At 31.4% G+C, this 21,349-nt stretch overlaps 1 protein-coding gene across 1 annotated transcript in view; it reads left to right on the forward strand.

Moving 5' to 3' along the window:
- The window catches only part of BRIP1 (BRCA1 interacting protein C-terminal helicase 1), a 161,007-nt gene that overhangs the window by 28,647 nt on the left and 111,011 nt on the right, over positions 1-21,349 (forward strand). Inside the window, exon 7 of the mRNA XM_006924906.3 lies at positions 16,425-16,715. Coding sequence (XP_006924968.2) covers positions 16,425-16,715 — 291 coding nt within the window. The remainder of the gene's footprint in view (positions 1-16,424; positions 16,716-21,349) is intronic.

Genomic DNA, 21,349 nt, shown 5'->3' on the forward strand with positions numbered 1-21,349 from the left:
TTTCCTCTTTTTTTTCAATTTTTATGTAAGTCTTGAAGTTGGGCAGCATAGTTCTCCAATTTTGTTCTTCTTCAGTATCGTGTGGCTATTCTGGGACTTTCTAAACTTTAGAATTAGCTTGTTAATATCCACAAAATTACTTGCTGGGATTTTCCTTGGAATTACATTGAATCTATAGATCAAGTTGGGAAGAACTGACATCTCAACAATATTGAGTCTTTCTTTCCGTAAACATGGAATGTCTCTCTGTATATTTAGTTCTTTGATTTCATTCATCAGAGTTTTGTAGTTTTCCTTATATAGATTTTGTACATGTTTAGTTAGATTTATTTATACTTAAGTATTTTGTTTTTAGGGTATTAATATAATTGGTATTGTGTTTTTAATTTCACACTCTACTTGTTCATTGCTAGTATATAGGAAAATAATTGACTTTTATATATTAACCTTGTATCCTGTAACCTTGGTATAATCATTTATTAGTTCCAGAAAGTTTTTTGGGTTTTTTTTATTTCTGATTTTCTACTTAGACGATCATGCCATCAGCAAGCAAAGACAGTTTTATATCTTCTTTTTTAAGTTTATACCTTTTATTTCCTTTTCCTGGCATTAGCTAGAACTTCCAGAACGGTGCTGAAAAGGAGTGCTGAGAGAGGACATCCTTGCTTTGTACCTGGGAAAGCTTCAAGTTTCTCACTATTAGGCATGATGGTTAGTGTAGTGCTTTTTGTAGATATTATCAAGTAAAGGAAGTTCCCCTCTATTCCTAGTTTTCTGAGAGTTTTTATTATGAATGAGTGTTGGATTGTGTCAAATGTTTCTTCTATATCTATTGATACGATCATGTGAAATTTCTTTTATAGCCTATTGATGTGATGGATTACATTGATTTTCAGGTGTTGAACTAGCCTCGCACAGCTAGGATAAATCCACTTGGTTTTGGTGTATAATTTTTTTGCACATTGTCAGATTCGATTTGTAATATTTTGTTAAGGCTTCTTGCATTTGTGTTCATGAAAGATATTGATATGTTTTCTCTTAACGTCTTTGTCTAGTTTTGATATTAGGGTAATTCTTGCCTTGCACATGAGTTAGACAGTATTCTGTCCTCTTCTGTCCTCTGAAAGAGATTGTAGAGAATTGGTATAATTTTTTTTTCTTTAATTTAGTAGAATTTACAAGTGAACTCATCTGGGTCTACCTGGTGCTTTCTTTTTAGGTTACTAATTATTGATTTAATTCTTATGGATGTAGGCCTATTTCTACTATTTCTTCTTGTGTCAGATTTGGCAAATTTTGTCTTTCAAGTAATTGGTCCATTTTATTAAGTTATCAAATTTGTGGTCATGGAGTTTATAGTTTTTGTTTATAGTATTTCTTTATTATCCTCAGTGTCCATAGGCTCTGTAGTGATGTCCCCTCTTTCATTTCTCATATTAGTAAAGTTTGTCTTCTCTCTTTTTTTCTTAGTTAGCCTGGCTAAAGATTTGTCAATTTTATTGATCTCAAAGAAGCTGCTTTTGGTTTTATTGATTTTCTCTACTGATTTCCAGGTTTCAATTTTATTGATTTCTGCTCTGATTATTATTATGTCTTCTGCTTACTTTGACTTTAATTTGCTCTTTTTTCCCCCTAGTTTTCTAAGGTGGAAACTTAGGTTATTGATTTTAGATCTTCTCTTCTAATATGTACATTCAATGCTGTAAATTCCCCTCTAACCACTGCTTTCGCTGCATATCACATATTTTGATAAGTTGTGTTTTCATTTTTATACTTTTAAAAAATTTCTCTTGAGGTTTCTTCTTTGACCCAGGTGTTATTTAGATGTATGTTGTTTAATCCTCACATATTTTGGGATTTTTCCAGTTAACTTTCTGTTACCGATTTCTAGTTTAATTTGATTGTGATCTGAGAGCAGACATTGTATGATTTCTACTTTTAAAATTTATTAAAGTGTGTTTTATGGCTCAGAATGTGGTCTATCTTGGTGAATATGCCATGTGAACTTGAGATGAATGTGTATTCTGTTGTTGGATTAAGTAGTCTATAGATGTCAATTATATACAGTTGACCGATGGTGTGGTTGAGTTTAAATATGTCCTTACTAATTTTCTGCTTGCTGGGTCTATCCATTTCTGACAGAGGAGTGTTGATGTCTTCAGCTATGGTAGTGGATTAATCTACAGTCAGCTTTTTGTGTTCATAGGTTCTTTATTCATGGATTCAACCAACCACAGGTTGAAAATATTCGGGAAAAGGTTACATTTTTGCTGATATGTACTATGTAATTGGGCCTACAATGGTCGCATCTGTACTAAACATGTACAGACTTTTTTCCCTTGTCGTTATTCCCTAAACAATGCAGTATAGCAATTGTTTACATAGAATTCAGATTGTATTAGATATTATAAGTAATCTAGAGATGTACATCATGATGATTTGATATACATATAGATTGTGAAAGAATTCCCCGCATCTAGTTAATTAACACATCCACTTGCTACTTAAATGTTTTTGTAAATTAATTTTTGATGATTTATCTTTTATTTCTATATAACTGGGACTTTTTTTAGTTATATTTTCTAATTAGTTGTGGTTTTATATATGAAGACTTAATTTTTTTTTAATCAACCACTTTAATTTCTTTTTTACTGAGCCATATTAATGAATTATTTCACTGTAATAATTTCAATATGTTTTCCCAGGTTTTCTAAGTATACAAGCAAATCTTCTGTAAATAGTGATCATTTTACCTCCGTTGTAATTTTATATAATATCTCCAGAAAAAAAAGTGTTAAGTGTACTAATAATAGCAGATAGAATGATCATATAATTTATTGTCCAAACCAGGACATTTTTGAGACCAAAGATGGTAGGGAGCATTATTATTAATTAAACTGAAACAACATATATAAACTGGGATTGTTCCAGGCACACTGGAAAGTATGGTCATCTTTATTTTGTTCGAGATCTTAAGGGGACTGCTTCTAGTTTATCACTATTTAGCATGATACTGACCTTTGGAAATTATATCTATAAATTACATATTTATATATAATTTTTGTCATGATAGAAAAGACTCATTTTATTCTTATTTTATTCAGCATTTTCATCAAGAATGAGTATTAAACTATAGACATGAATATGATTTTTCACATTTTATCTTTTAATCTGTTAAACTATAAGAGGTGTCTTAATCCTGATATATCATTTTGTTCTTGGATTTTGTGTGTGTGGGTGCATACCACATGCACATGTAGAAGAGTTCTATTTGCTATTAGATTTCATTGTTTCAATATTTATTCCTGATATTGCTCTCTTGATATTTATTTTATATTATTATTATTATTATTATTATTATTATTATTATTATTATTTATGCCTACAGCACCTGGTCTTCCTAGGTGGTCTCCCATCCAAGTACTAACCAGGTCTGATGCTGCTTAGCTTCCGAGATCAGACATCAGGCTTGTTCAGGGTGGCATGGCCATAGACCATGCATGGACTGTGGCTCCCCTGGGGCGCGAACCCAGACCTTCTGCTTGTAAAGCAGATGTGCTAACTGCTATACTATGGAACCACATCCTTTCTTGATATTTTTTGGTAAAAGAAAGTTTATCTAGATTTGGTTAGGATCAATGTCGTGCTTGTTTTATAAAAGAGAATTTGTAAGCTTTTCTTATTTTTAAATCTTTTATTAAGGAAATTTCATACACAAAGCAGAGAGAAGAAAGTATAGTGAACCTCGTGCCCATCACTTAGCTTTAACAGTTATCAATATTTTGTCACTTGACCTCCCTGTTATATTTACCCCATGCCATTGTTTTGTTTGTTTGTTTGTTGGTTGGTTTTTTATGTTGTTGGGGAGGGATTGGTGGAAGAAAGGGTGAGAAACTGGAATATTTTAAAGAAACTAGCATTATGTCTGTTTGCCCATAGTTTAGTATATATTTCTAATTGATGAAGACTTTTTAAAAACATAGCAATGACATTTTAAAGATAATATTATTATAGCCAAAAAAACTTAACAGTAATTCTTTGTCTAATACCCAGCCTGTTTACAGTTATCTTTGATTGTACAAAAAATGTCATTTTAGAGTTGGCTTTTAAAAAATCAGAATCCAAACAAGATACATGCATGACATTTCTTTTAAGAAAGATGTCATTTATTTATTGAAAAAGATGCATTATTTGTCCTCTAGGATTTCACAAATTTAGGATTTATTTGATTTTATACTCATGGTGTCATTTAAGAGCATCCTCTATCCCCGTATTTCTAGTAATGGTAGTTAGATCTAGAGATTGAATTAGTTTCAGGTTTGATTTTGTCCTTGTTTTTTGTTTTTTATTTTTCAGGAATAACACAGAGTGCTATACGCTTAGTGTTGCATGTTTGTTAGGAGACAAATAATGTCCAATTACCTTTCTTCATAATAATAAATCAGGATTCTGTTTTCATGTCATGTAATATTTTTCTATGTCATTAAAAACGACTGCATTGCATTCTGTTGAATGGCCGTTTTATAATATATGCTTATATTCTCATATGGCTGGATGTTTAGGTAAACCTTTTTTCATTCACTATGCTAGTTAGCTAGTGGGTTTTATTACATTGATGGCTCAGACTTCAACTTACGAAAATTCTCTTTTGTTATTTCTTTGATAATTTTAACCCCTTTATTGTTTTCAGCAAATTTTAGTCTCGTGGGGCTCTTTCTTATACTATGATTCTTCTTTTTTCAAAGGATGTACTATTTTTTTGAATAGTGTAATGAGAGTTTACTTGTTTTTTTAAATGACCCCTAAATTATATGAGTTTCCTTCAGCGTGAATTTTTATATCTTCTATTTTGCTCATTCTCTTTTACACTGTTGGTTTTCTTATATGCTGGTTATCTTTGATTGCTAGTTCATATTTAAGGCAAAAGAATTGGGTAACTGATGTAGGCTTTTGTGTAAATTGAATGTTTTGTAGCTATTGGGATATAGTGAGGGCAAAGTTACTATTTTAGGTAGTCAGAGAGCTGGTTACAAGACTGTGGATTCTTTAAAAGTCAGAATGAGAAGAACTTTATTCAGAGAAGCCAACCAACATTTAAGCTTAAATATGCCCTAGAAGCTTTAGCTTTCCAAATATTCAATTCAGCTTTTTAGAGAAGAGACATCTGGTGTCTATTAACTAACTGCCTGTGCTCTGTATCAGAGAGTGGAAGAGATAGATAATTAGGGATGTTGTTTAGGTCATTTATCTTGTTTTTCTAAAATGATTATCCCCCTGATTTTAGCTTTATTTATCATTCTCTTCCTCTGTTGGATCTACTAAGTAGGGTTCCAGTGGGCAGGTTGGTTCCCAACTTCCATTTATCATACTTGTCATGAATTCTGTGCTTCATATTTCTCCACCTCTTTTTTATTTTTTTATCTCCATAAAACACCAGTAGTTTCCTTTAAGCAAAATTGACACTTTTCCTCTTATTTTCTGATTAGGTTTCAAATGTATGCTTTCTGAGAGCAACTAAAAAGTTTTGAATAATTGAATAAATCAGTTAAATATAATAAAATCTTTGACATTTTATGTTATGATTGAAGAACTATGATATCTTTAGATGGCAAAATAAGCAATAATTGTATTTATTTACTTTTACAGTGAGTTATTGGACAAATGACTGAATTCATCTAATGTAATAAGTTAAAAAAAATTTCATGATTCCAGAGTTGATAGAGTACATGGCTGTTTATCAGGCCAGAGCAGATCATGACTACTCTGTGTTTTCAACTGCATTAACAAATTAAAAAGACCTAAAATGTGGGGTTTTCATTGATACTTGGAGCAAGCATTTCAAAACCTCTGAGAGTTAAAAGGTGCTGTTTCTCTATTTTTCCTTAATTATATCTCTCCCACCCCAGTTTTATTGGACTATAGTAGACGATTAGTTGCTCATATTTACATTGTAAAATTCAATGAGTTTTTTCAATATAGTTGGCATACAATATTAGTTTCAGTTGTACAGCATAGTGATTAGAGCTCAAGTGATCACCCCACTAAATCTAGTACCCTTTTTCCCCCTTACATATTTATTACAACATTGTTGGCTACTTATGCTACACTTTATATCTCCATGCCTATTTTGTAACTATCCATTTGTATTTCTTAATCCCTTCACCCTTTTTCACCATCCCCTTAATCCGCCTCCTGTCTAGTAGCCCTCAAAATATTCTCTGTATCTGTGAGCCTGTTTCTGTTTTTGTTGTTATTGCTGTTTATTTTGTTCTTTAGATTTTGCATGTACGTGAAATCATGTGATATTTGTCTTTATCTGACTTACTTCATTTAATGTAATACCCTCTAGGTCCAACAAGGCAATATTTTTTCCATCCCCTTCCTTTTAGTCTGTGTGTCTTTTAATCTGAAGTGAGTCTCTTGTAGGCAGCATATGTAGAGGTCTTGCTTTCTTATCCATTCAGCTACCCTATCCTTTGGTTGGAGCACTTAATTCTTTTCTATTTGAGGTAGTCGTTGATAGATATGTAGTTAATACCATTCCATTCATGATTTTGATACATGGTTTTTTCTTCCTAAAGAATTCCCTCCAAGAATTCCTGTGATACTGGCTTGGTGTTGGTGAATTCCTTTTGCTTATTTTTGTCTGGGAAGCTCTTTATCTGTCTTTCGACTCTAAATGGTAGCTTTGCTGGATAAAATATTCTTGGTTGTAGATCCTGGGTTTTCAACATGTCAAATATTTTGTGCCAGGCCCTTCTGTCCTGCAAAGTTTCTTTTGAGAAATCAGCTGCCAGTCTTATGGGAGCTCCCTTGTAGGTAACTAATTGCTTTTCTCTTGTTGCTTTTAAGATTCTCTCTTTGTATTTAACATTTAGCATTTTAATTATGATGTGTCTTGGTGTGGACCTCTTTGGGTTTATTTTTTGGGGGACTGTCTGAGCTTCCTGGGGTTGTAAGTCTATTTCCTTCGCCAGGTTAGGGAAGTTTTCTATCATTATTTCTTCGAGTAGCTCTTCAATTTCTTGTTCTCCCTCTTCAGGTACCCCGAAGACATGCACAGATGCCGTTAACTTTAACTTTGGCCCTTAATAAGGCCCCTTAAATTATTATTTTATTCTTGATTCCTTTTTTCTTGCTGTTCTGGTTTGGTGTCTTTGGCTTTCCCATCCTCTTTATTAGTGTTTCAATCCTCTTCTTCCTCCACTCTGTCGATTCCCTCTAATAAACTCTTCATCTCAGATGATGTGTTCTTCATTTCTGACTGGTTCTTTTATAATTTCCATTTCCATTTTTATGGTTTTTGTCTTTTTGTTAAAGTCCTCACTGAGTTCATCTACTCTTCCCCTAAGTTCATTGAGCATCTTTATAACCAGTGTTTTGAATTCTGCATCTGTCAGATTGCTTGACTGCATTAGTCTTGGATCTCTGTTCTGTTCTCTCATATGGTTTCTGCTTCCTCATATTTCCATTTTGGCTGCCTTTCTCTGTCTGTTTATGTATATTAAGTGAAACTCTTAAGTCTTCTGGTCTTATTAGTGTGGCTTTGTTTGGTAGGTGTCCAGTGGCACAGTCCTGAGAAGGGTTCAACTGTAGGCCAAATTTAGCCTCAGCCTGTGCCCCTCTGGGACCACCTGTTAAGATTCAGCAAGCAATCCACAGATGCTGTGCTTATAGTTGCCTCAAGAAGTCCCACCAGAAACTGAGGTCAGCTGCTAGCAGTGTGGGTTTTGCAGCTTGCTCTGTAAGCTGCCTCTCCACCTCTTTTATCAGTTATCTACTCCCAAATTTCCAGAAACTTGTTGAACTCTTTCATTTATTGGTGAACCCCTCTTTCACACTCTTTGTTATTGTGGCTTTATTCCTTTTAGTACGTCTGTGCCAGGGGTTAGCAACTTAAATGATCAATAGGTAGCAAAAATGAATGAAGGAGTCAAAGTGCATTTGATTAAATTCTTTAAATGGTAGGGATTGTGATATCTCAAGTGTATATGCCTTATATGAATGTGGCAGTCTACTCAACATTGACTGCTGCCCTCTAGGACTATAGACCCAGCGTGGCCAATCATCCAGTATTTCCAGAAGAAGCCAAAACTATGGATTTCATCTCATAATTTTTAAGTAGTTCAAATTTATAAAACTCGTTGTAGCCATCCAAAACATGATTTTCAACTAGATATGATTTGTGAGCTTCCAGTTTGAGACCTCAGCTGCAAACTGAGTTTATTTTAGTGGTGTTCAAGGTGGAATGGAAGGCAAATGTGTGTGCCTAATCTGCCATATTTGACTGAAAGTCTCCTGGTTTTGCTTTATATATATTAAGAATAAAGGCTTGGACACATGTCTGAAGAGATGCCTACTATAGCATCTTTATCATATACACTAAATTCTTACATATATAAGGATATATACCACTCTTTGCAATCTTTTTTTTTCTAAAGTATTTTGGTTATTGTCATTTGTTTATTTTGCAGATTAAATGTAGAACCTGTAATATATATATGCCTTACTGTTAAAATATCAGCTGAAACTTACTGGATTTCGTTAAACAAAGTCACTATAAAAATAAATTAATTAAAAAATATTTTAAAAAGGAAAAAAAAATAAATGTAGAATCTGTGATAACACTTTAAATATACACTGTCTAGTCCAGTAGTTATTAGCCACATGTGACTACTTATTTTAATTAATTAAAACTAAAATTCAGTTCCTCCATTGCATTTAATCACATTTCAAGTGCTCAATAGCCACATGTGTCTAGTGGCAGGTGTATTGAGTAGTGCAGATATAGAACATTCCATCATTACAGAATATTCTATTGGGTAGTGCTGCTTTAGAGGCTTGTATATTTAGGTCCTTTTTGATTCATGTCTTGATTGTTTAGATTTTATAATCGTATAGTTTTGTTTAAGAAGAGTACACAAGCATATTTCTTATTATATTACATCAAAAGGCACATAATGCCAGTTTATCTCACTACTAATGATGACAAGTTTGACCGCTTTGTTTAAGTGGTGACCCCCAGGTCTCTCCCTTATAAAGGCACATTTTCCTTTTGTAATCAGTAAGTAAGTAATCTGTAGGGTGGCACTTGGAGACGCTGTGAGTATCTTGTTTTGCAATAACTTTTCAGCCAATAATTTTAGCATCCATTAGGTAGCTTGCAGGAATCAGTTATTGCATGGTAGTTGCAAAATGAAGATTTTAGAAAATTCTATCATTTTATTTACAATTTTTAGCTGGCATTCTTCTCTAAGGAAGAGCTTTCCTTTTTCCATCTCTCTCCCCTTTGATTCTTCTTTTTTCCTTATAAACACCCCAGTTATTTCTTATGAGGGTGGTCTGTGTGACTCATCACTATACCTTTGGATTAATTTGCTATAGTCACATCTTTGTAAAGTATTGTGAATCCAGGGGAATTTTACTTTATAGCAGGTTGGACATTTTTATATGTTTGATCTTAGACTGAGAATTTTTAGATAATTAGATTGTTCAAGCATTAACTTAGATAAAAATTATAACACTTTGGATCTTTCTTGATTAATTTTACTAAAGCAAACTTTTTAGAAACTGGGGCAACTGTGTTAAGGAATTCCCATTTACACTAGGCAAGAAAGTAAACAGTAAGTGGAGAGTAGGGTAACAAACACTTATGGTATCAAAAAACAACCGTGAAAAGGATCTGTCTTAATGTGCTAGCCCATTGCAGTTTAACATATTGCTTACAACCTTCACAATACAATTTGAGTGACTTCAGTTACACATTCCAGGAGACTGGCAGTCTGTTACAATCAGACTCTGAACTTTAGAGCAGGCTAATTTACAGCGATGGGATGAAGAAAGTTGTGGATTTGTATTACACACTCTCACCTGACACTGTATCTGATCTCTTACCTGCTGATTGACATCTTGAATGAGCTCTTTGAAGCAAGTTCCAGCTTAATTAAAACGTTTGCTTGGTTAGCAGTGATCTGTGAAAGCCTGTGATAAATATTGAATCAGGTTCACCTGCTGGTTGCTGTGAGTGGATAAACAGCTGCTTTGTGCAGTTTAATCATGAAACTAGCAATAGAGTACTACTACTGTTTGAATTTTTTTAAAAGAATAGTTGAAAAGGTATAGTTATGTCACTTTTGCTATCTTACTAGGGTGTGTGCTTCTGTGAGATTTTGCACAACAGACATTCGGTACCTGTTTAGATGGCTTGGACAACAACAAATGGTTGATAAAGATTAACAATAAACCCAGTTCTTTATGCCTCAAAGATTGGAGTATAATTCTACGTCCATTGGCTTTCTACCACTACCTCTTTATGTGCACGACTTTTTGAAATAAAAAAGGCAGCATTTTCCCCAAGTTAAATGGTAGATGAAAATGATCCTCTTAAAGCTTTAAGATTTAAGATTATGAATTCTAACTTCTCCACAAATTTATCATGTATTTTGTAGTAACTTGACAAACTTTTAGAATTTTCTTTTTTCATCTGTAAAATGGAATTAGAAATTAATATTACTAAACTGTTTTAGAATTATGTTAATATTAGATAATTAACAAACATCAAAAGAAATGAACTTATAAGCAATGGAGGAACTTTTATAAAATTATCTTCTTTGGACTATCATCTTGTTTATTCCTTTACAGAATGAATTGTAAAGAAAATGCTGTTTCCATTTGATTTCAATATAAAATCAGACATAAATCTTGGAGTAAAGCCCTCACCAAAATAAGTCACAATCTTCTTTGAGTACCTGATGAGTGTTACATACTCATTGTCTAAAAATGCATGCAAACTTGTGTCTGTAGTTTCTGAGTGATCTCAAACCCTCTGTAACAGTCCATAGACTCTAATTTAAGAACTTATTTCCTAATAAATTTGGTTGAAAACTTTTGGTCAGGAAGGTATTCTGCTAAGCATTAAGCAGCTGAAGAGTAACCATAATAGTGTATATTTGTTGTGCTATGCTTCCTTTGCAGTACTTTTAGCATTTTTCAGGTATATTCTCTACCATAATTCTTAGCTCTAAGAGTTATCTACCATGGTGAGGATTCCTAATTCTCTACTTACAGTTTTTATGTTTTTATTCCTATCATCAATTTATTTGGAATTTTATGGGAAGAATAATATTTTATTTAAGTCATACTCTGCCTACTTAACATTTTTTGATATTTTATTATGCTGATACTTGCGATTATGATTTATATTTTTTCATTATGTATATTTTCCATTGATTGAAAAACCCCACATTTATTTATCCATTCTTCTTTTGATGCAATTAGCTTGATTTCCTCACTATAAAAACAGTGATGCAAAGAATATCACTATTATATCTGTCTTAATGTGCAGTTTCTCTAGCACATATACCTAACAGTGTCATGCTGGGTCAGAGGGTTTATGTATCTTTGATTTCACTAAATCACCAGTTTGCTCTCCAAAATGGATGTGCCAATTTATTCATAGACCAGCAATTATGAAAGTTTCTTCATGGGCTTTCTAACAAACTGGTGGATGTGAAATGGAATCTAATTATGGCTTTAATTTGTATTTTCCTAATTAGTTATGAGGTTGAACATTAGTTTGCGCAGATGTTTATTGGCCTTTCAGCTTTTTTTCCCTATGATTTCTTGTTCTTGGCCATCTACTGGGTTTGTCTTTTTAAAATTGATTTGTTGGAATTTTTTATATGTTATGGATATAGCAGATATCATCTCAGTTCATACCTTCTTTTTACTCTTCTTTTTTTTAAAGAGGAGTGTCTTTTTAAATAGAAATTCGACATTTTAATGAGGTTTTTTTTTTTGTCATTGTGCTTTTGTTGTATTTTTTAAGAAATCCTTCCCTACATTGGGATCTTAAAAGATATTCTCCTGTATAGGGAGAGCAATCATATGGCCTGCAAAACCTAAAATATTTCCTTTCTGGACCTTTATAGAGAATTTGTTGACACTTGCTCTAAAGAGTCTCTTGAGAATTTTTTTTCCTTTTGAAACATAATGAGAATCTTGTTAGAAAATATTTGATTTAAATGTCAGCCAATAATAAGTTAAGATAGTTTTTATGAAGTTAATTTTATAGCTTAGGAATATTTTGTAATTATATTCAGAAAATTGTGTACATAGAGAACTAACTTTAAACAGTTCTTTAATTCATGAGTAAAACTAGTATTGAAAAACTCCAAAAACTACACTTTATAGAACAATTAAAAAGTAAGCACTCTTTCTTTGTCAATGAGATAAGGTGACAATTATCATTGTCTTCTACTTGGCTTGATATGTCAGGAATTCTAATGTTTCTTGAATGAATTAATGAATGAATGAGATAGTACATGTAAAGTGCTTAGCCAGGGATAGCCTTAATAAATGATAGTTATCATTAATAATGAATATATCAGGATATGAGTTTGTCACTCAAAACTAAAGTTGCCCAAATATTAGTATAACGAATGATTTTTCTTTTGGCCTTGAAAAATAACAAATTATCCTGTACTTTTCCTTTTAAAAGCTAACTTTTTTATTTTGAAGTAACTTTTCGATATGTGAAGAACTTCACATTAGGACATTAGTTAATCATCTGTTAGATAAAATGTGGTGCAAATGTGGTTTGGGGACATTAGTCGTAGTCTAGCAATTAAAAAAATTTAAACTTATAGTTATGTGCAAAACTCTATGCTCAATGAATGAGTTATATAAAGAGAAGTAAGTCAGTTTTTGTCCTAAAGGAATTTACAGTGTGGTTGAAAGACAATATATGCACATATGGAAAGTTGTGGAAAAGTACAAATTACTGTATTATTGGCCTAGTTTTCCCCTTATTTCATACAAATAAGCTTTTTCTTGGTCTCTTTTCCTCTCTTCTTCTTTATATACTTATTTTTCATGTTAAGTATACCCTTTATGCCTGTTTTTAGAATTCATTTCATAGTCTTCTTTTAGAAGCTCCCCTGATTTATGAATTAGCAGCATAACTTCTCTGGCAATGAAATAGTTTCTAACTATTCCTTTGTCATTTTCTATTTCTAAACATATTTAATCACCATGCTCATTTTTACTTTTCAAGTACTTAGGTATAGTAATTTTGTTGTTATGGGAAGAGGTTGGAGAAAGTTATGGAACTTCAGAGGTAGATATTGTAATATCTTAATCTACTTGAACTTCTAATTATGGCTTTGAAAGGAATACTGGCAAGGAAGCAAGAGTTGACCTTTTTTTCAAGATCAAATCTTATAATCTTTCTTCATCCTTTCGAGAAATTTAAATATACGTCTCTTTATAGTATGACAAGAGAGGGAATAGATAGAAACTGTTAGACAATGGAACATTTTCTAAAACTCCTTGGTTACTGACCTTTTAAGAACAGTTTTGGCTACTATAGATTTGAAATGTACTTTTAAACAATTCTCTATGGAAATAATACAGCTATCACACCCACATGTATTTCTTATATTTCTCTTTAAATATTAATAGATGTATGCTATTATTTGGGTTGGGTTTTCTTGCCTTTTGTGGAAGTGAAAGAATTTTAGACATTTTTTAGCTATGGGAGAAGAATCCATCTCTTAAAGAAGTTTGTTCTACCACTTAGGCCAGCCACTTATAGGTCTTAAAGGTTGCAGGTTTGGGGGAGCCCGTGTGTTTTATCTTTCTTAAAGTGTCTTATCTATCTTTTAAAGTATTAGCCTTTAATTAAATTGGAGGATATTATGAAATCCTCACATTGCTATTTTCAAGATTCTTTCTCTAGTTTTCTTATACCATTGAAAGTTGCTGATTTGCGTACATATAATTCTCTTTTGTTATTAAATAAACGTCTTTTTGAAACTTCTGTTCTGTTGCCACATTTAGTGTTTTCCATCCTCAAATATGATTGTACCAAATCCATTAAATGGAAACTTCAATAGAAGATCACTCCTGAATAAATAATTTCTTTTAAATATAACTTTAGAAAAAGAATCAACTTTCTTTAATTTCCTTTTTCTACTCTGCTTGCCCAACCACCCATTGAAAAACCATATTCTTGAGAAGTCAGCTTTAAGTTCATAGGTGGTATAATTATTATTTCAAGCACTTTAAATCTTAAAAAAAAGTTTAATATAAATTAGTCATAGTTTATAATTTTCTCATCATGGAATGAAAAGCAAATTTAAAGTACCTAAATACTGCTCTAGTGGGAAAAATTTTCTGAAACTAGTTCTTTTGTTTTTGTTAGTACAGCTACTAGAATAACATTTTAAGATAAGCACATTCTTTATTTAAATTATTAGTGCCAAATTCATCCTTTTAAAAAATTAAAACATTTGAATACAAAGCAACAAATCATAAAGCTGTATAATAGCATCTCTTTATTTGAAAAAAAATGTATGGAAGGTATATTTATACATACATGAAAGTCTGCAAGTTATTTTGAATTATTTCTGGTTGGAGGGCCTGATTTATTTTGCATCTTTCTGTATTGTTTGGATTTTTGGTCAGGAAAAAATGTGGAATTAAATGGTATAGGTGATAAAGTTTTAAGTGGAATTGATGTTGGTGTTACATCAAAAAGTAGATGATCTCTCTAAGCCTTGGGAAAAGACCATTTTAGTGTGTTTTATGCTTGGATTAAGATATCCATATGGTATATAACAAAGCATTGGACCCGAGCATTCTAATATTCAGAGTGAATTTAACTGTATCATAGGGAAGAGAAATAGTATAATCGAATGAAAAGATTGAAGGTATGAAAAAGTAAACTAATTCTGCTACCTAGAGTTACCTTAATTATTTTAGTATGTTAATTAATTAATTAATGTGATCATCGCAGAGACCAAAAAGGAATTCAGTCAGAAATACCATGATATAATTTACATCCCATTTTCTGTGTGACCATAAATTGTTAGATATTGCAGCATATGTAACGTAAACCACATGTCAGCTGTTTCCTGCCTCACTGTTGACAAGAGCTCCATTCATAACTCTTCTTTTTATCCTTTCAGTGAATAAGTAATTATTCAATATAGAAGGCAGGATATTTGGAACTAGCTATTTAATGTGGCAGCACTCTGTAATGAAATCTGCTGTTAATGGCAACCTGAGAAGGGAATGTAACAATTCCAGCATGGCTGTAACTTTATCTTTGACTGACTATTTATTTGGCACATCAGTGAACCTTTTATCCCAGTGAGTGACAGTTCCAGAAGGGTCACATTTACATCCATTCTATCATGTATTGTAATATTTAATGGTGGACAAGGTTGAGCGAGACTGGGAGTAATTTGAACTTGCTTTTCCACTGAGTTGAGGCTAAAAGACAGTTTGATCTCCAGTATTGTGGTGTAACATGCTATGACTTAGCATTTGTTTATGAAGGCTAATCTTACTGATTATAATTTTTTTAAAAACCCTCAGTTAAGTGCTATAATCATTCTACTAAACTAAAACTCTTCAATATAAATTCTCTTAAGCTTCTCTGCTACTTAGCTTTTTCCCTCATCAGTGACCACTTCTATAGACTAACCATTTTACAGTATTTCTCTTGAAAGAGGCTACATTCTGTCTCATGTAGTAATAGAGGTTGTGTTACGTGGTAGTTATTAAGAACCCATGAGTTCTAATATATAACATTAAACTTTTACTTTCAAGAGTTTAGTAACAGGAGAGAAAAAATCAGGTAAATATTAGACTGTATTCCTGATAGTCCAAATAGTGTGTGTGTTTAAGGAGACATTTATATAACTATTTCAGTTATGAAACTGAATTATGAGTAAAATTTACCAGAGAAGCTATCTGAATGATAATTTTACTGATGGTTTTACATTCTGTGGTAATTGAATTTTATACATACTTGTTCCATATAAGCAACCTTATTAAATGTTAATAATTTGCATTCATTTTTATACCTTTGCTAGAGAATAGTTTTCCCTTCTTTACCTGTTGTTTAGTGATGCTTTCGATTCAACTTGATATTTCTATTCTTTTGTAAGCTATACTTAAAATAGTTCTTAATGTTTTCATATATCATAAGATATTTGATTGGGCTATGCTGTGAACAAAAATAGCACTATCAACTCTAAACTGCAATATGATAAGTTCACCTAAGCAAAAATTAAAGTTGACCTCAATTTTGCCTTATTATTTTTATAATTTTGAGAGGAAAGTTAAAATGTACTTAAAATATTTGAAATTTGAAAGTTGGAGTGGTATGTTAGAAACCAGTGCAAATATGGAAACATCATTTATAACTTTTAAAAGTGAAAGAGAACCAATTTGAAATGGAATTTGTAGTTTTTTCTTTAATGGAAAATTTTAAATATCTTGAAATTTCTCTTTATTTGGCAGTTATGATTTATTACTTACGGGTTCGGATTCTGTGAGAAGTTTGATAACATTTTTATGGTAGTCCAGACATTAGTTATCTTCCTTTTTTTTCTTTCTTTTTTTTTTTTGTACAGCTCTCTGGTCATTGTTCTAGGTGCTATTGTTCTACTAAACAAGGAAACGGTCAAGATTCTTCAAATGCCATTAAGAAGGATCAGGGGGCAAAATCCAAGATACCAAAAATATATTTTGGGACACGTACACACAAGCAGATTGCTCAGATTACTAGAGAGCTCCGGAGGACAGCATACTCAGGGGTCCCAATGACTATTCTTTCCAGCAGGGATCATACTTGTGTCCATCCTGAAGTAGTAGGTAACTTCAATAGAAATGAAAAGTGCATGGAATTGCTGGATGGAAAAAATGTGAGTAAAGTTATTTTGTTTCAGAGAAAAAAATAAGGCTAAAAAGATTTAAATTACTCAATTTTTTAATGTGTTCATTTTGTGTTTTATGTATTTCAGTGATAAATTATGAAAATCAAATTAATTGTTCACATTGATATTTTTTGAAAAATAATTTAACCGTAAGAAAATTTTTATTTAAGTTTAAAGTTATGTATGGGCTTTTGTCCTAAAGATTGGAGGTATTTAATTTCTTGAAATTAATTTCCATTTTAATCAGATGTCTTCTTACTTCTAAGTTCTTCTACCAAAAATAGTCAAATATGGTTGATGTCATATGAGGAAATAAAAGTATTTAAATGATTTAGTTTAATTAGATCTAGTTAATATATTTTATGTATTTAAAAATTCCAAAGGAAAATAGTTTAGGCTCTCTCTTTAAGCAAATTTTAAAGTGCTTTTTAATGGAATGAGAAATATAATGATTATCCTATCTCCTAATTCTGGTTAACACAAGCTTCTCTTTCCAAAAAACATTATGAATTATTAACTTCAAAGATATGTCATTGGTAGTTTTAAAATTTTCCAGATAAATCTTGAATACATGAATTGGAGCTAGGTAGAAATAGAGAAGTCTTTTTTACCAAAGACATATGAATTTTAAATAATTTTTTGCCAAAGTAGTCTGTGTACCTGTTTGATAACTACTTTACTCTAAAATGGAAGTTACAAGTCTGGAATTATACCTAGAAATTATTGATGAACCATACATAGAGAGTATATAAAATGACCAATGATATTTTAATACATTCTGAATGTTGTATAGCTTTCACTAGTGTTTTGTCACAGAGTTGGTTCTACACAAAGAGCTATGAGCTATTGCCCCTAGAGTTTCATTTAATTGATATATCACCTACCATATAATGTAAATAAGTTATTTTAATTATGCTTTTTTTCTCAATGCTTTCTTTTATTAGATGGAAATTTATCAAGCTTTATTTGGGGATATTCAAAAGATGCTTCCAATAGATATTCAAACATGTGAATATGAAGTATAAGTACTAAGGAACTTCAGTGGAAAAACTTAAGTAACTTGTTCAGAGCCAGGAAGAAAATACAGATTATTGAATCAAAACCATTGTTGAAATTCTATTTGTATTTATTTACGTGTAAGTTATTTTTAACAAACTGAGGAACTATGCAGTCTCTTCACTCTGTATATTTAAAAAGTTCTCTTTAAGGAGAGATGAAAATATTAAAAAGTCAAGTGCTAAAAAAAATAGAGAAAAGGCTCTTCATGGTAAAACCTCAGAAATTTTATGCTTAAGTGGACTTCTTTCTGTAAGTGGCTAATTGATCTACTGGATTCCTCAAATTCTTGAAATTTGTTTTTTGTCTATGCAGGAAAACTTGCTGGCATTGTCATCTTTTTATTGTTTTTGGGAAAATGATAACATAATTTATTATTTATTTGTTATCATTGTCAAAAGACTGTGCATTAAAAGCATATAGTCTTTCATACAACTAAAAAAAAAGCAAAAAGCCTTATTTTGTGTAATCCTCTAGAATCCTGCAGTGCTGATTATTTTTTGATTGATCTTCACTGTCATGAGTTTGAATCCTGTAAAAGTAAAAAGTAATTTTCATTGGCATTTAGTTTCTGTTTTAAAGTAAACAAATCTTTTGTTTTTTAATATTAGCAATATAAATAATTGAAGATACTTACATGTAGTTATTTATCTTAACCTAATTCTACCTCAGAATTCTTAGCTCATAGGCATACATGAACATTCTTTTTCTTGTTCCCAAGCCCTCAAGGTAATTTGGTATTGTAATGAGGGCCAATTACAAAGTCACTATAGGTGTCTGTGTTTACTATGGCTGAATCGCCAAAGCAAAATGATAGATAACTGACAGTTTGAGTGTAAAAGAGTTTAAAGTGTGATAACGCTTCAATTGACAGACTCCCCTCAGGGTTATGTTACACTGCTAAAATGGATGAGCTTTTCTGGTTTTGCTATCAGCCTGACAAGAGTGTCATTCTAAGTGCCCTTAAAGTGTAAACTTTCTGATTTTTTGGCTTGATCCAAAGGCACATGTGTTTTTGTTCACTGTTTTACTAAAATGCTCTTACACTGAAAAAGCAATGCACTTATTTGTTAAAAGTTAATTTTATTTCAGTTAAGAAAAAACAATCTTAACTAGCCCCAGAAATAATTCTAAAAAATTATTTTAGGTATGGAAGAATATCTATTTTTGTTAAGATGAGATTTAACAGTTTCTAACTTAGACTCAAAAGTTACCTACCTTGGTGATCATTTTGTACAAATATAAGTTTTCAGAATAGTACAGAAGATATTAGGAATGAAGAAATGCTGAATATATTATTAAACTCAATTTACATCAAAATCATAGTGAAAAATACTTAGTACCTCTCCACCTGTCTCTGGACTCCCAAATTATAAAATTTTAGAGCTGGAAGGAACCTTAGAAATTATAGTCAGTGGGTCAGAGGAATCTTAAAAGACTTCTGGTTCAACTACTCTTTTGATGCCTACTCACATGAAAAAAAATGAGCCCTGAGGTTTGCCCAGTATCAGACAACTAATTAGCAAGAAAGGAGGCAAGTTTTCTGACTCTTAGCCATTGCTCTTTGGATTATTCTAGGAATAAAAATAACAGATGGCATATGGTGTGAGGAAGTTAACATAGCATGAAAGGTAAAAAAAGAATAGTAGAGGTTAGACAAAGTAAGTGAAAATAAAAATGAACTAAATAAAGAAGGTTGGGTGAGCCCTTCTTCCACATTTTTATTTTTAATATCTTGGAGGATCAGCAAGTGGCTTCCCTTAACATGGCTGAATACAAAGCTTTAGAAGAACCAGTGGTCCTCAGCTGATCATGCCTTGTCCTTGGATTTGCTGACATTCTTTTAAAGGTTATGAAGCTTTTATGCTTTACTCCATTTCTAGCAATTTCTAGGTACTTTTGTGTATGTAATGATCTATATATGTTTTGAAAACATAGGTTTGCCTTTTGGATAGTTTAGTTAAATATACATATATGTTTGCCATTTGGTTCATAGTTGAAAATACATGTATACATATATAAAGCACATATATATGTAATAGTTTTTCACTTGTTAAGAACAGCAAACTGGAAAATATAAGTATTAGATTTCAAAATCACACTTAATTTTTTTTATTAGTACATAGAATTAATGAAAATAAAAATAACCCATTATTTTACCACTTAGTCTCAAATGACGATTGAAAAACAAAAGTAATAACATACATGTGGTTAGAAAATGCAGAATTATAGAAAGGCATAAAATGGAAAGAGATCTCTCTTTCCCGTTCTTCCCACTCCCTTAACCCTTCAAGGAAACTACAGTAAAGTTTTATGTATATTCTTCCAAAATATTTAAAATATGTATTTGCTGTAATATATGTGTATATATTCTGTGCTTAAACACGCTAGCACAGAGATAAATCCAACTCGTTTTTTAAGGGCTATATCTTTTGTGTGAATTTACCATAATTTAAAATATCCTCTCTTGGTAGACATTTGCTTTATTTCCAGTTTTTTGGCTATTAAACAGTATATATAATATATATATGTAATACATATTCACATTAATGGTGAAGTTTAAAATTTTGATAGTTATTGACAAATTGCTTATGTCCTTTACTAATAATGCCTATTTATACTCCTACTAACTTTATACATTTTAAATGGGATATGACACATATTTGCTAGGGCTGAGTTTTATCAAATATCTCATTTTTTTCATTAGTATATGTTAATAGAATTTTTTTACTTCCAATAATAGAATGGCAAAGGACAATTAGTATATTAAAGAAGAGATGTAAATTACTCTTGAAACTTGTTAGAGACTTCACATAATATTATGCCAAACCTTGCTAGAAAGTTTAAAAAATACAATCAAAACAAAAAGATTCCATTTTTTACCTTTAAAATAGGCTAAGATAATATTAGTGTTGATAAAGGTATGGGAAAAGAGTAATGTAAAATAATATACACTTTCTGGAGGATAAATTGATAGTATCATGTTCAAGAAATTTAGAAACTTAAAAATACTTAATACTCTCTGATCCCATAATGCCATTTCTAAAATGTATACTAAGAAAATGTTTAGAAATGGACATAAAAATTATCATTGCAGCATTATTTATAAAGCAAAAATTGGTAACAGTCTTATTATTCAATAATAATGAAACTGGTTCATCAACTGGTATATCAATTCAGTGTACATATATGAGAAACAATGAAAAAATCCTTAGTAATGTGAGAATATTTTTTATAGGGGTTTTAATAAAATAGGCTTAGAGAAAAAAATAATCTCAGTTTTGTAAAACAATGTTTATTTATTGTGGCTAGATTGTTAATAATTCTCAATGACTGGGGAAAATTTGCTTTCTTCTCATTATTTTAATATTGGGTCACATTGTAAAGATATATCCATAAACTACATATATAAAGAGAAGAAATAGGAAATGAAATACATCAAAATGTTAATAGTACATTTTTTGTGTGTGAAGAAATTATAGCTAATTTAGGTTCTCTTGGTATTCTTTTGTATTTTCCAAATATTTTATGGTGAGCACTGTTATTTTATTTTTTCCCCTAGGATG

Source organism: Pteropus alecto, unplaced genomic scaffold (genome assembly GCF_000325575.1).
Source record: "Pteropus alecto unplaced genomic scaffold, ASM32557v1 scaffold98, whole genome shotgun sequence".
NCBI lineage: Eukaryota > Metazoa > Chordata > Mammalia > Chiroptera > Pteropodidae > Pteropus > Pteropus alecto.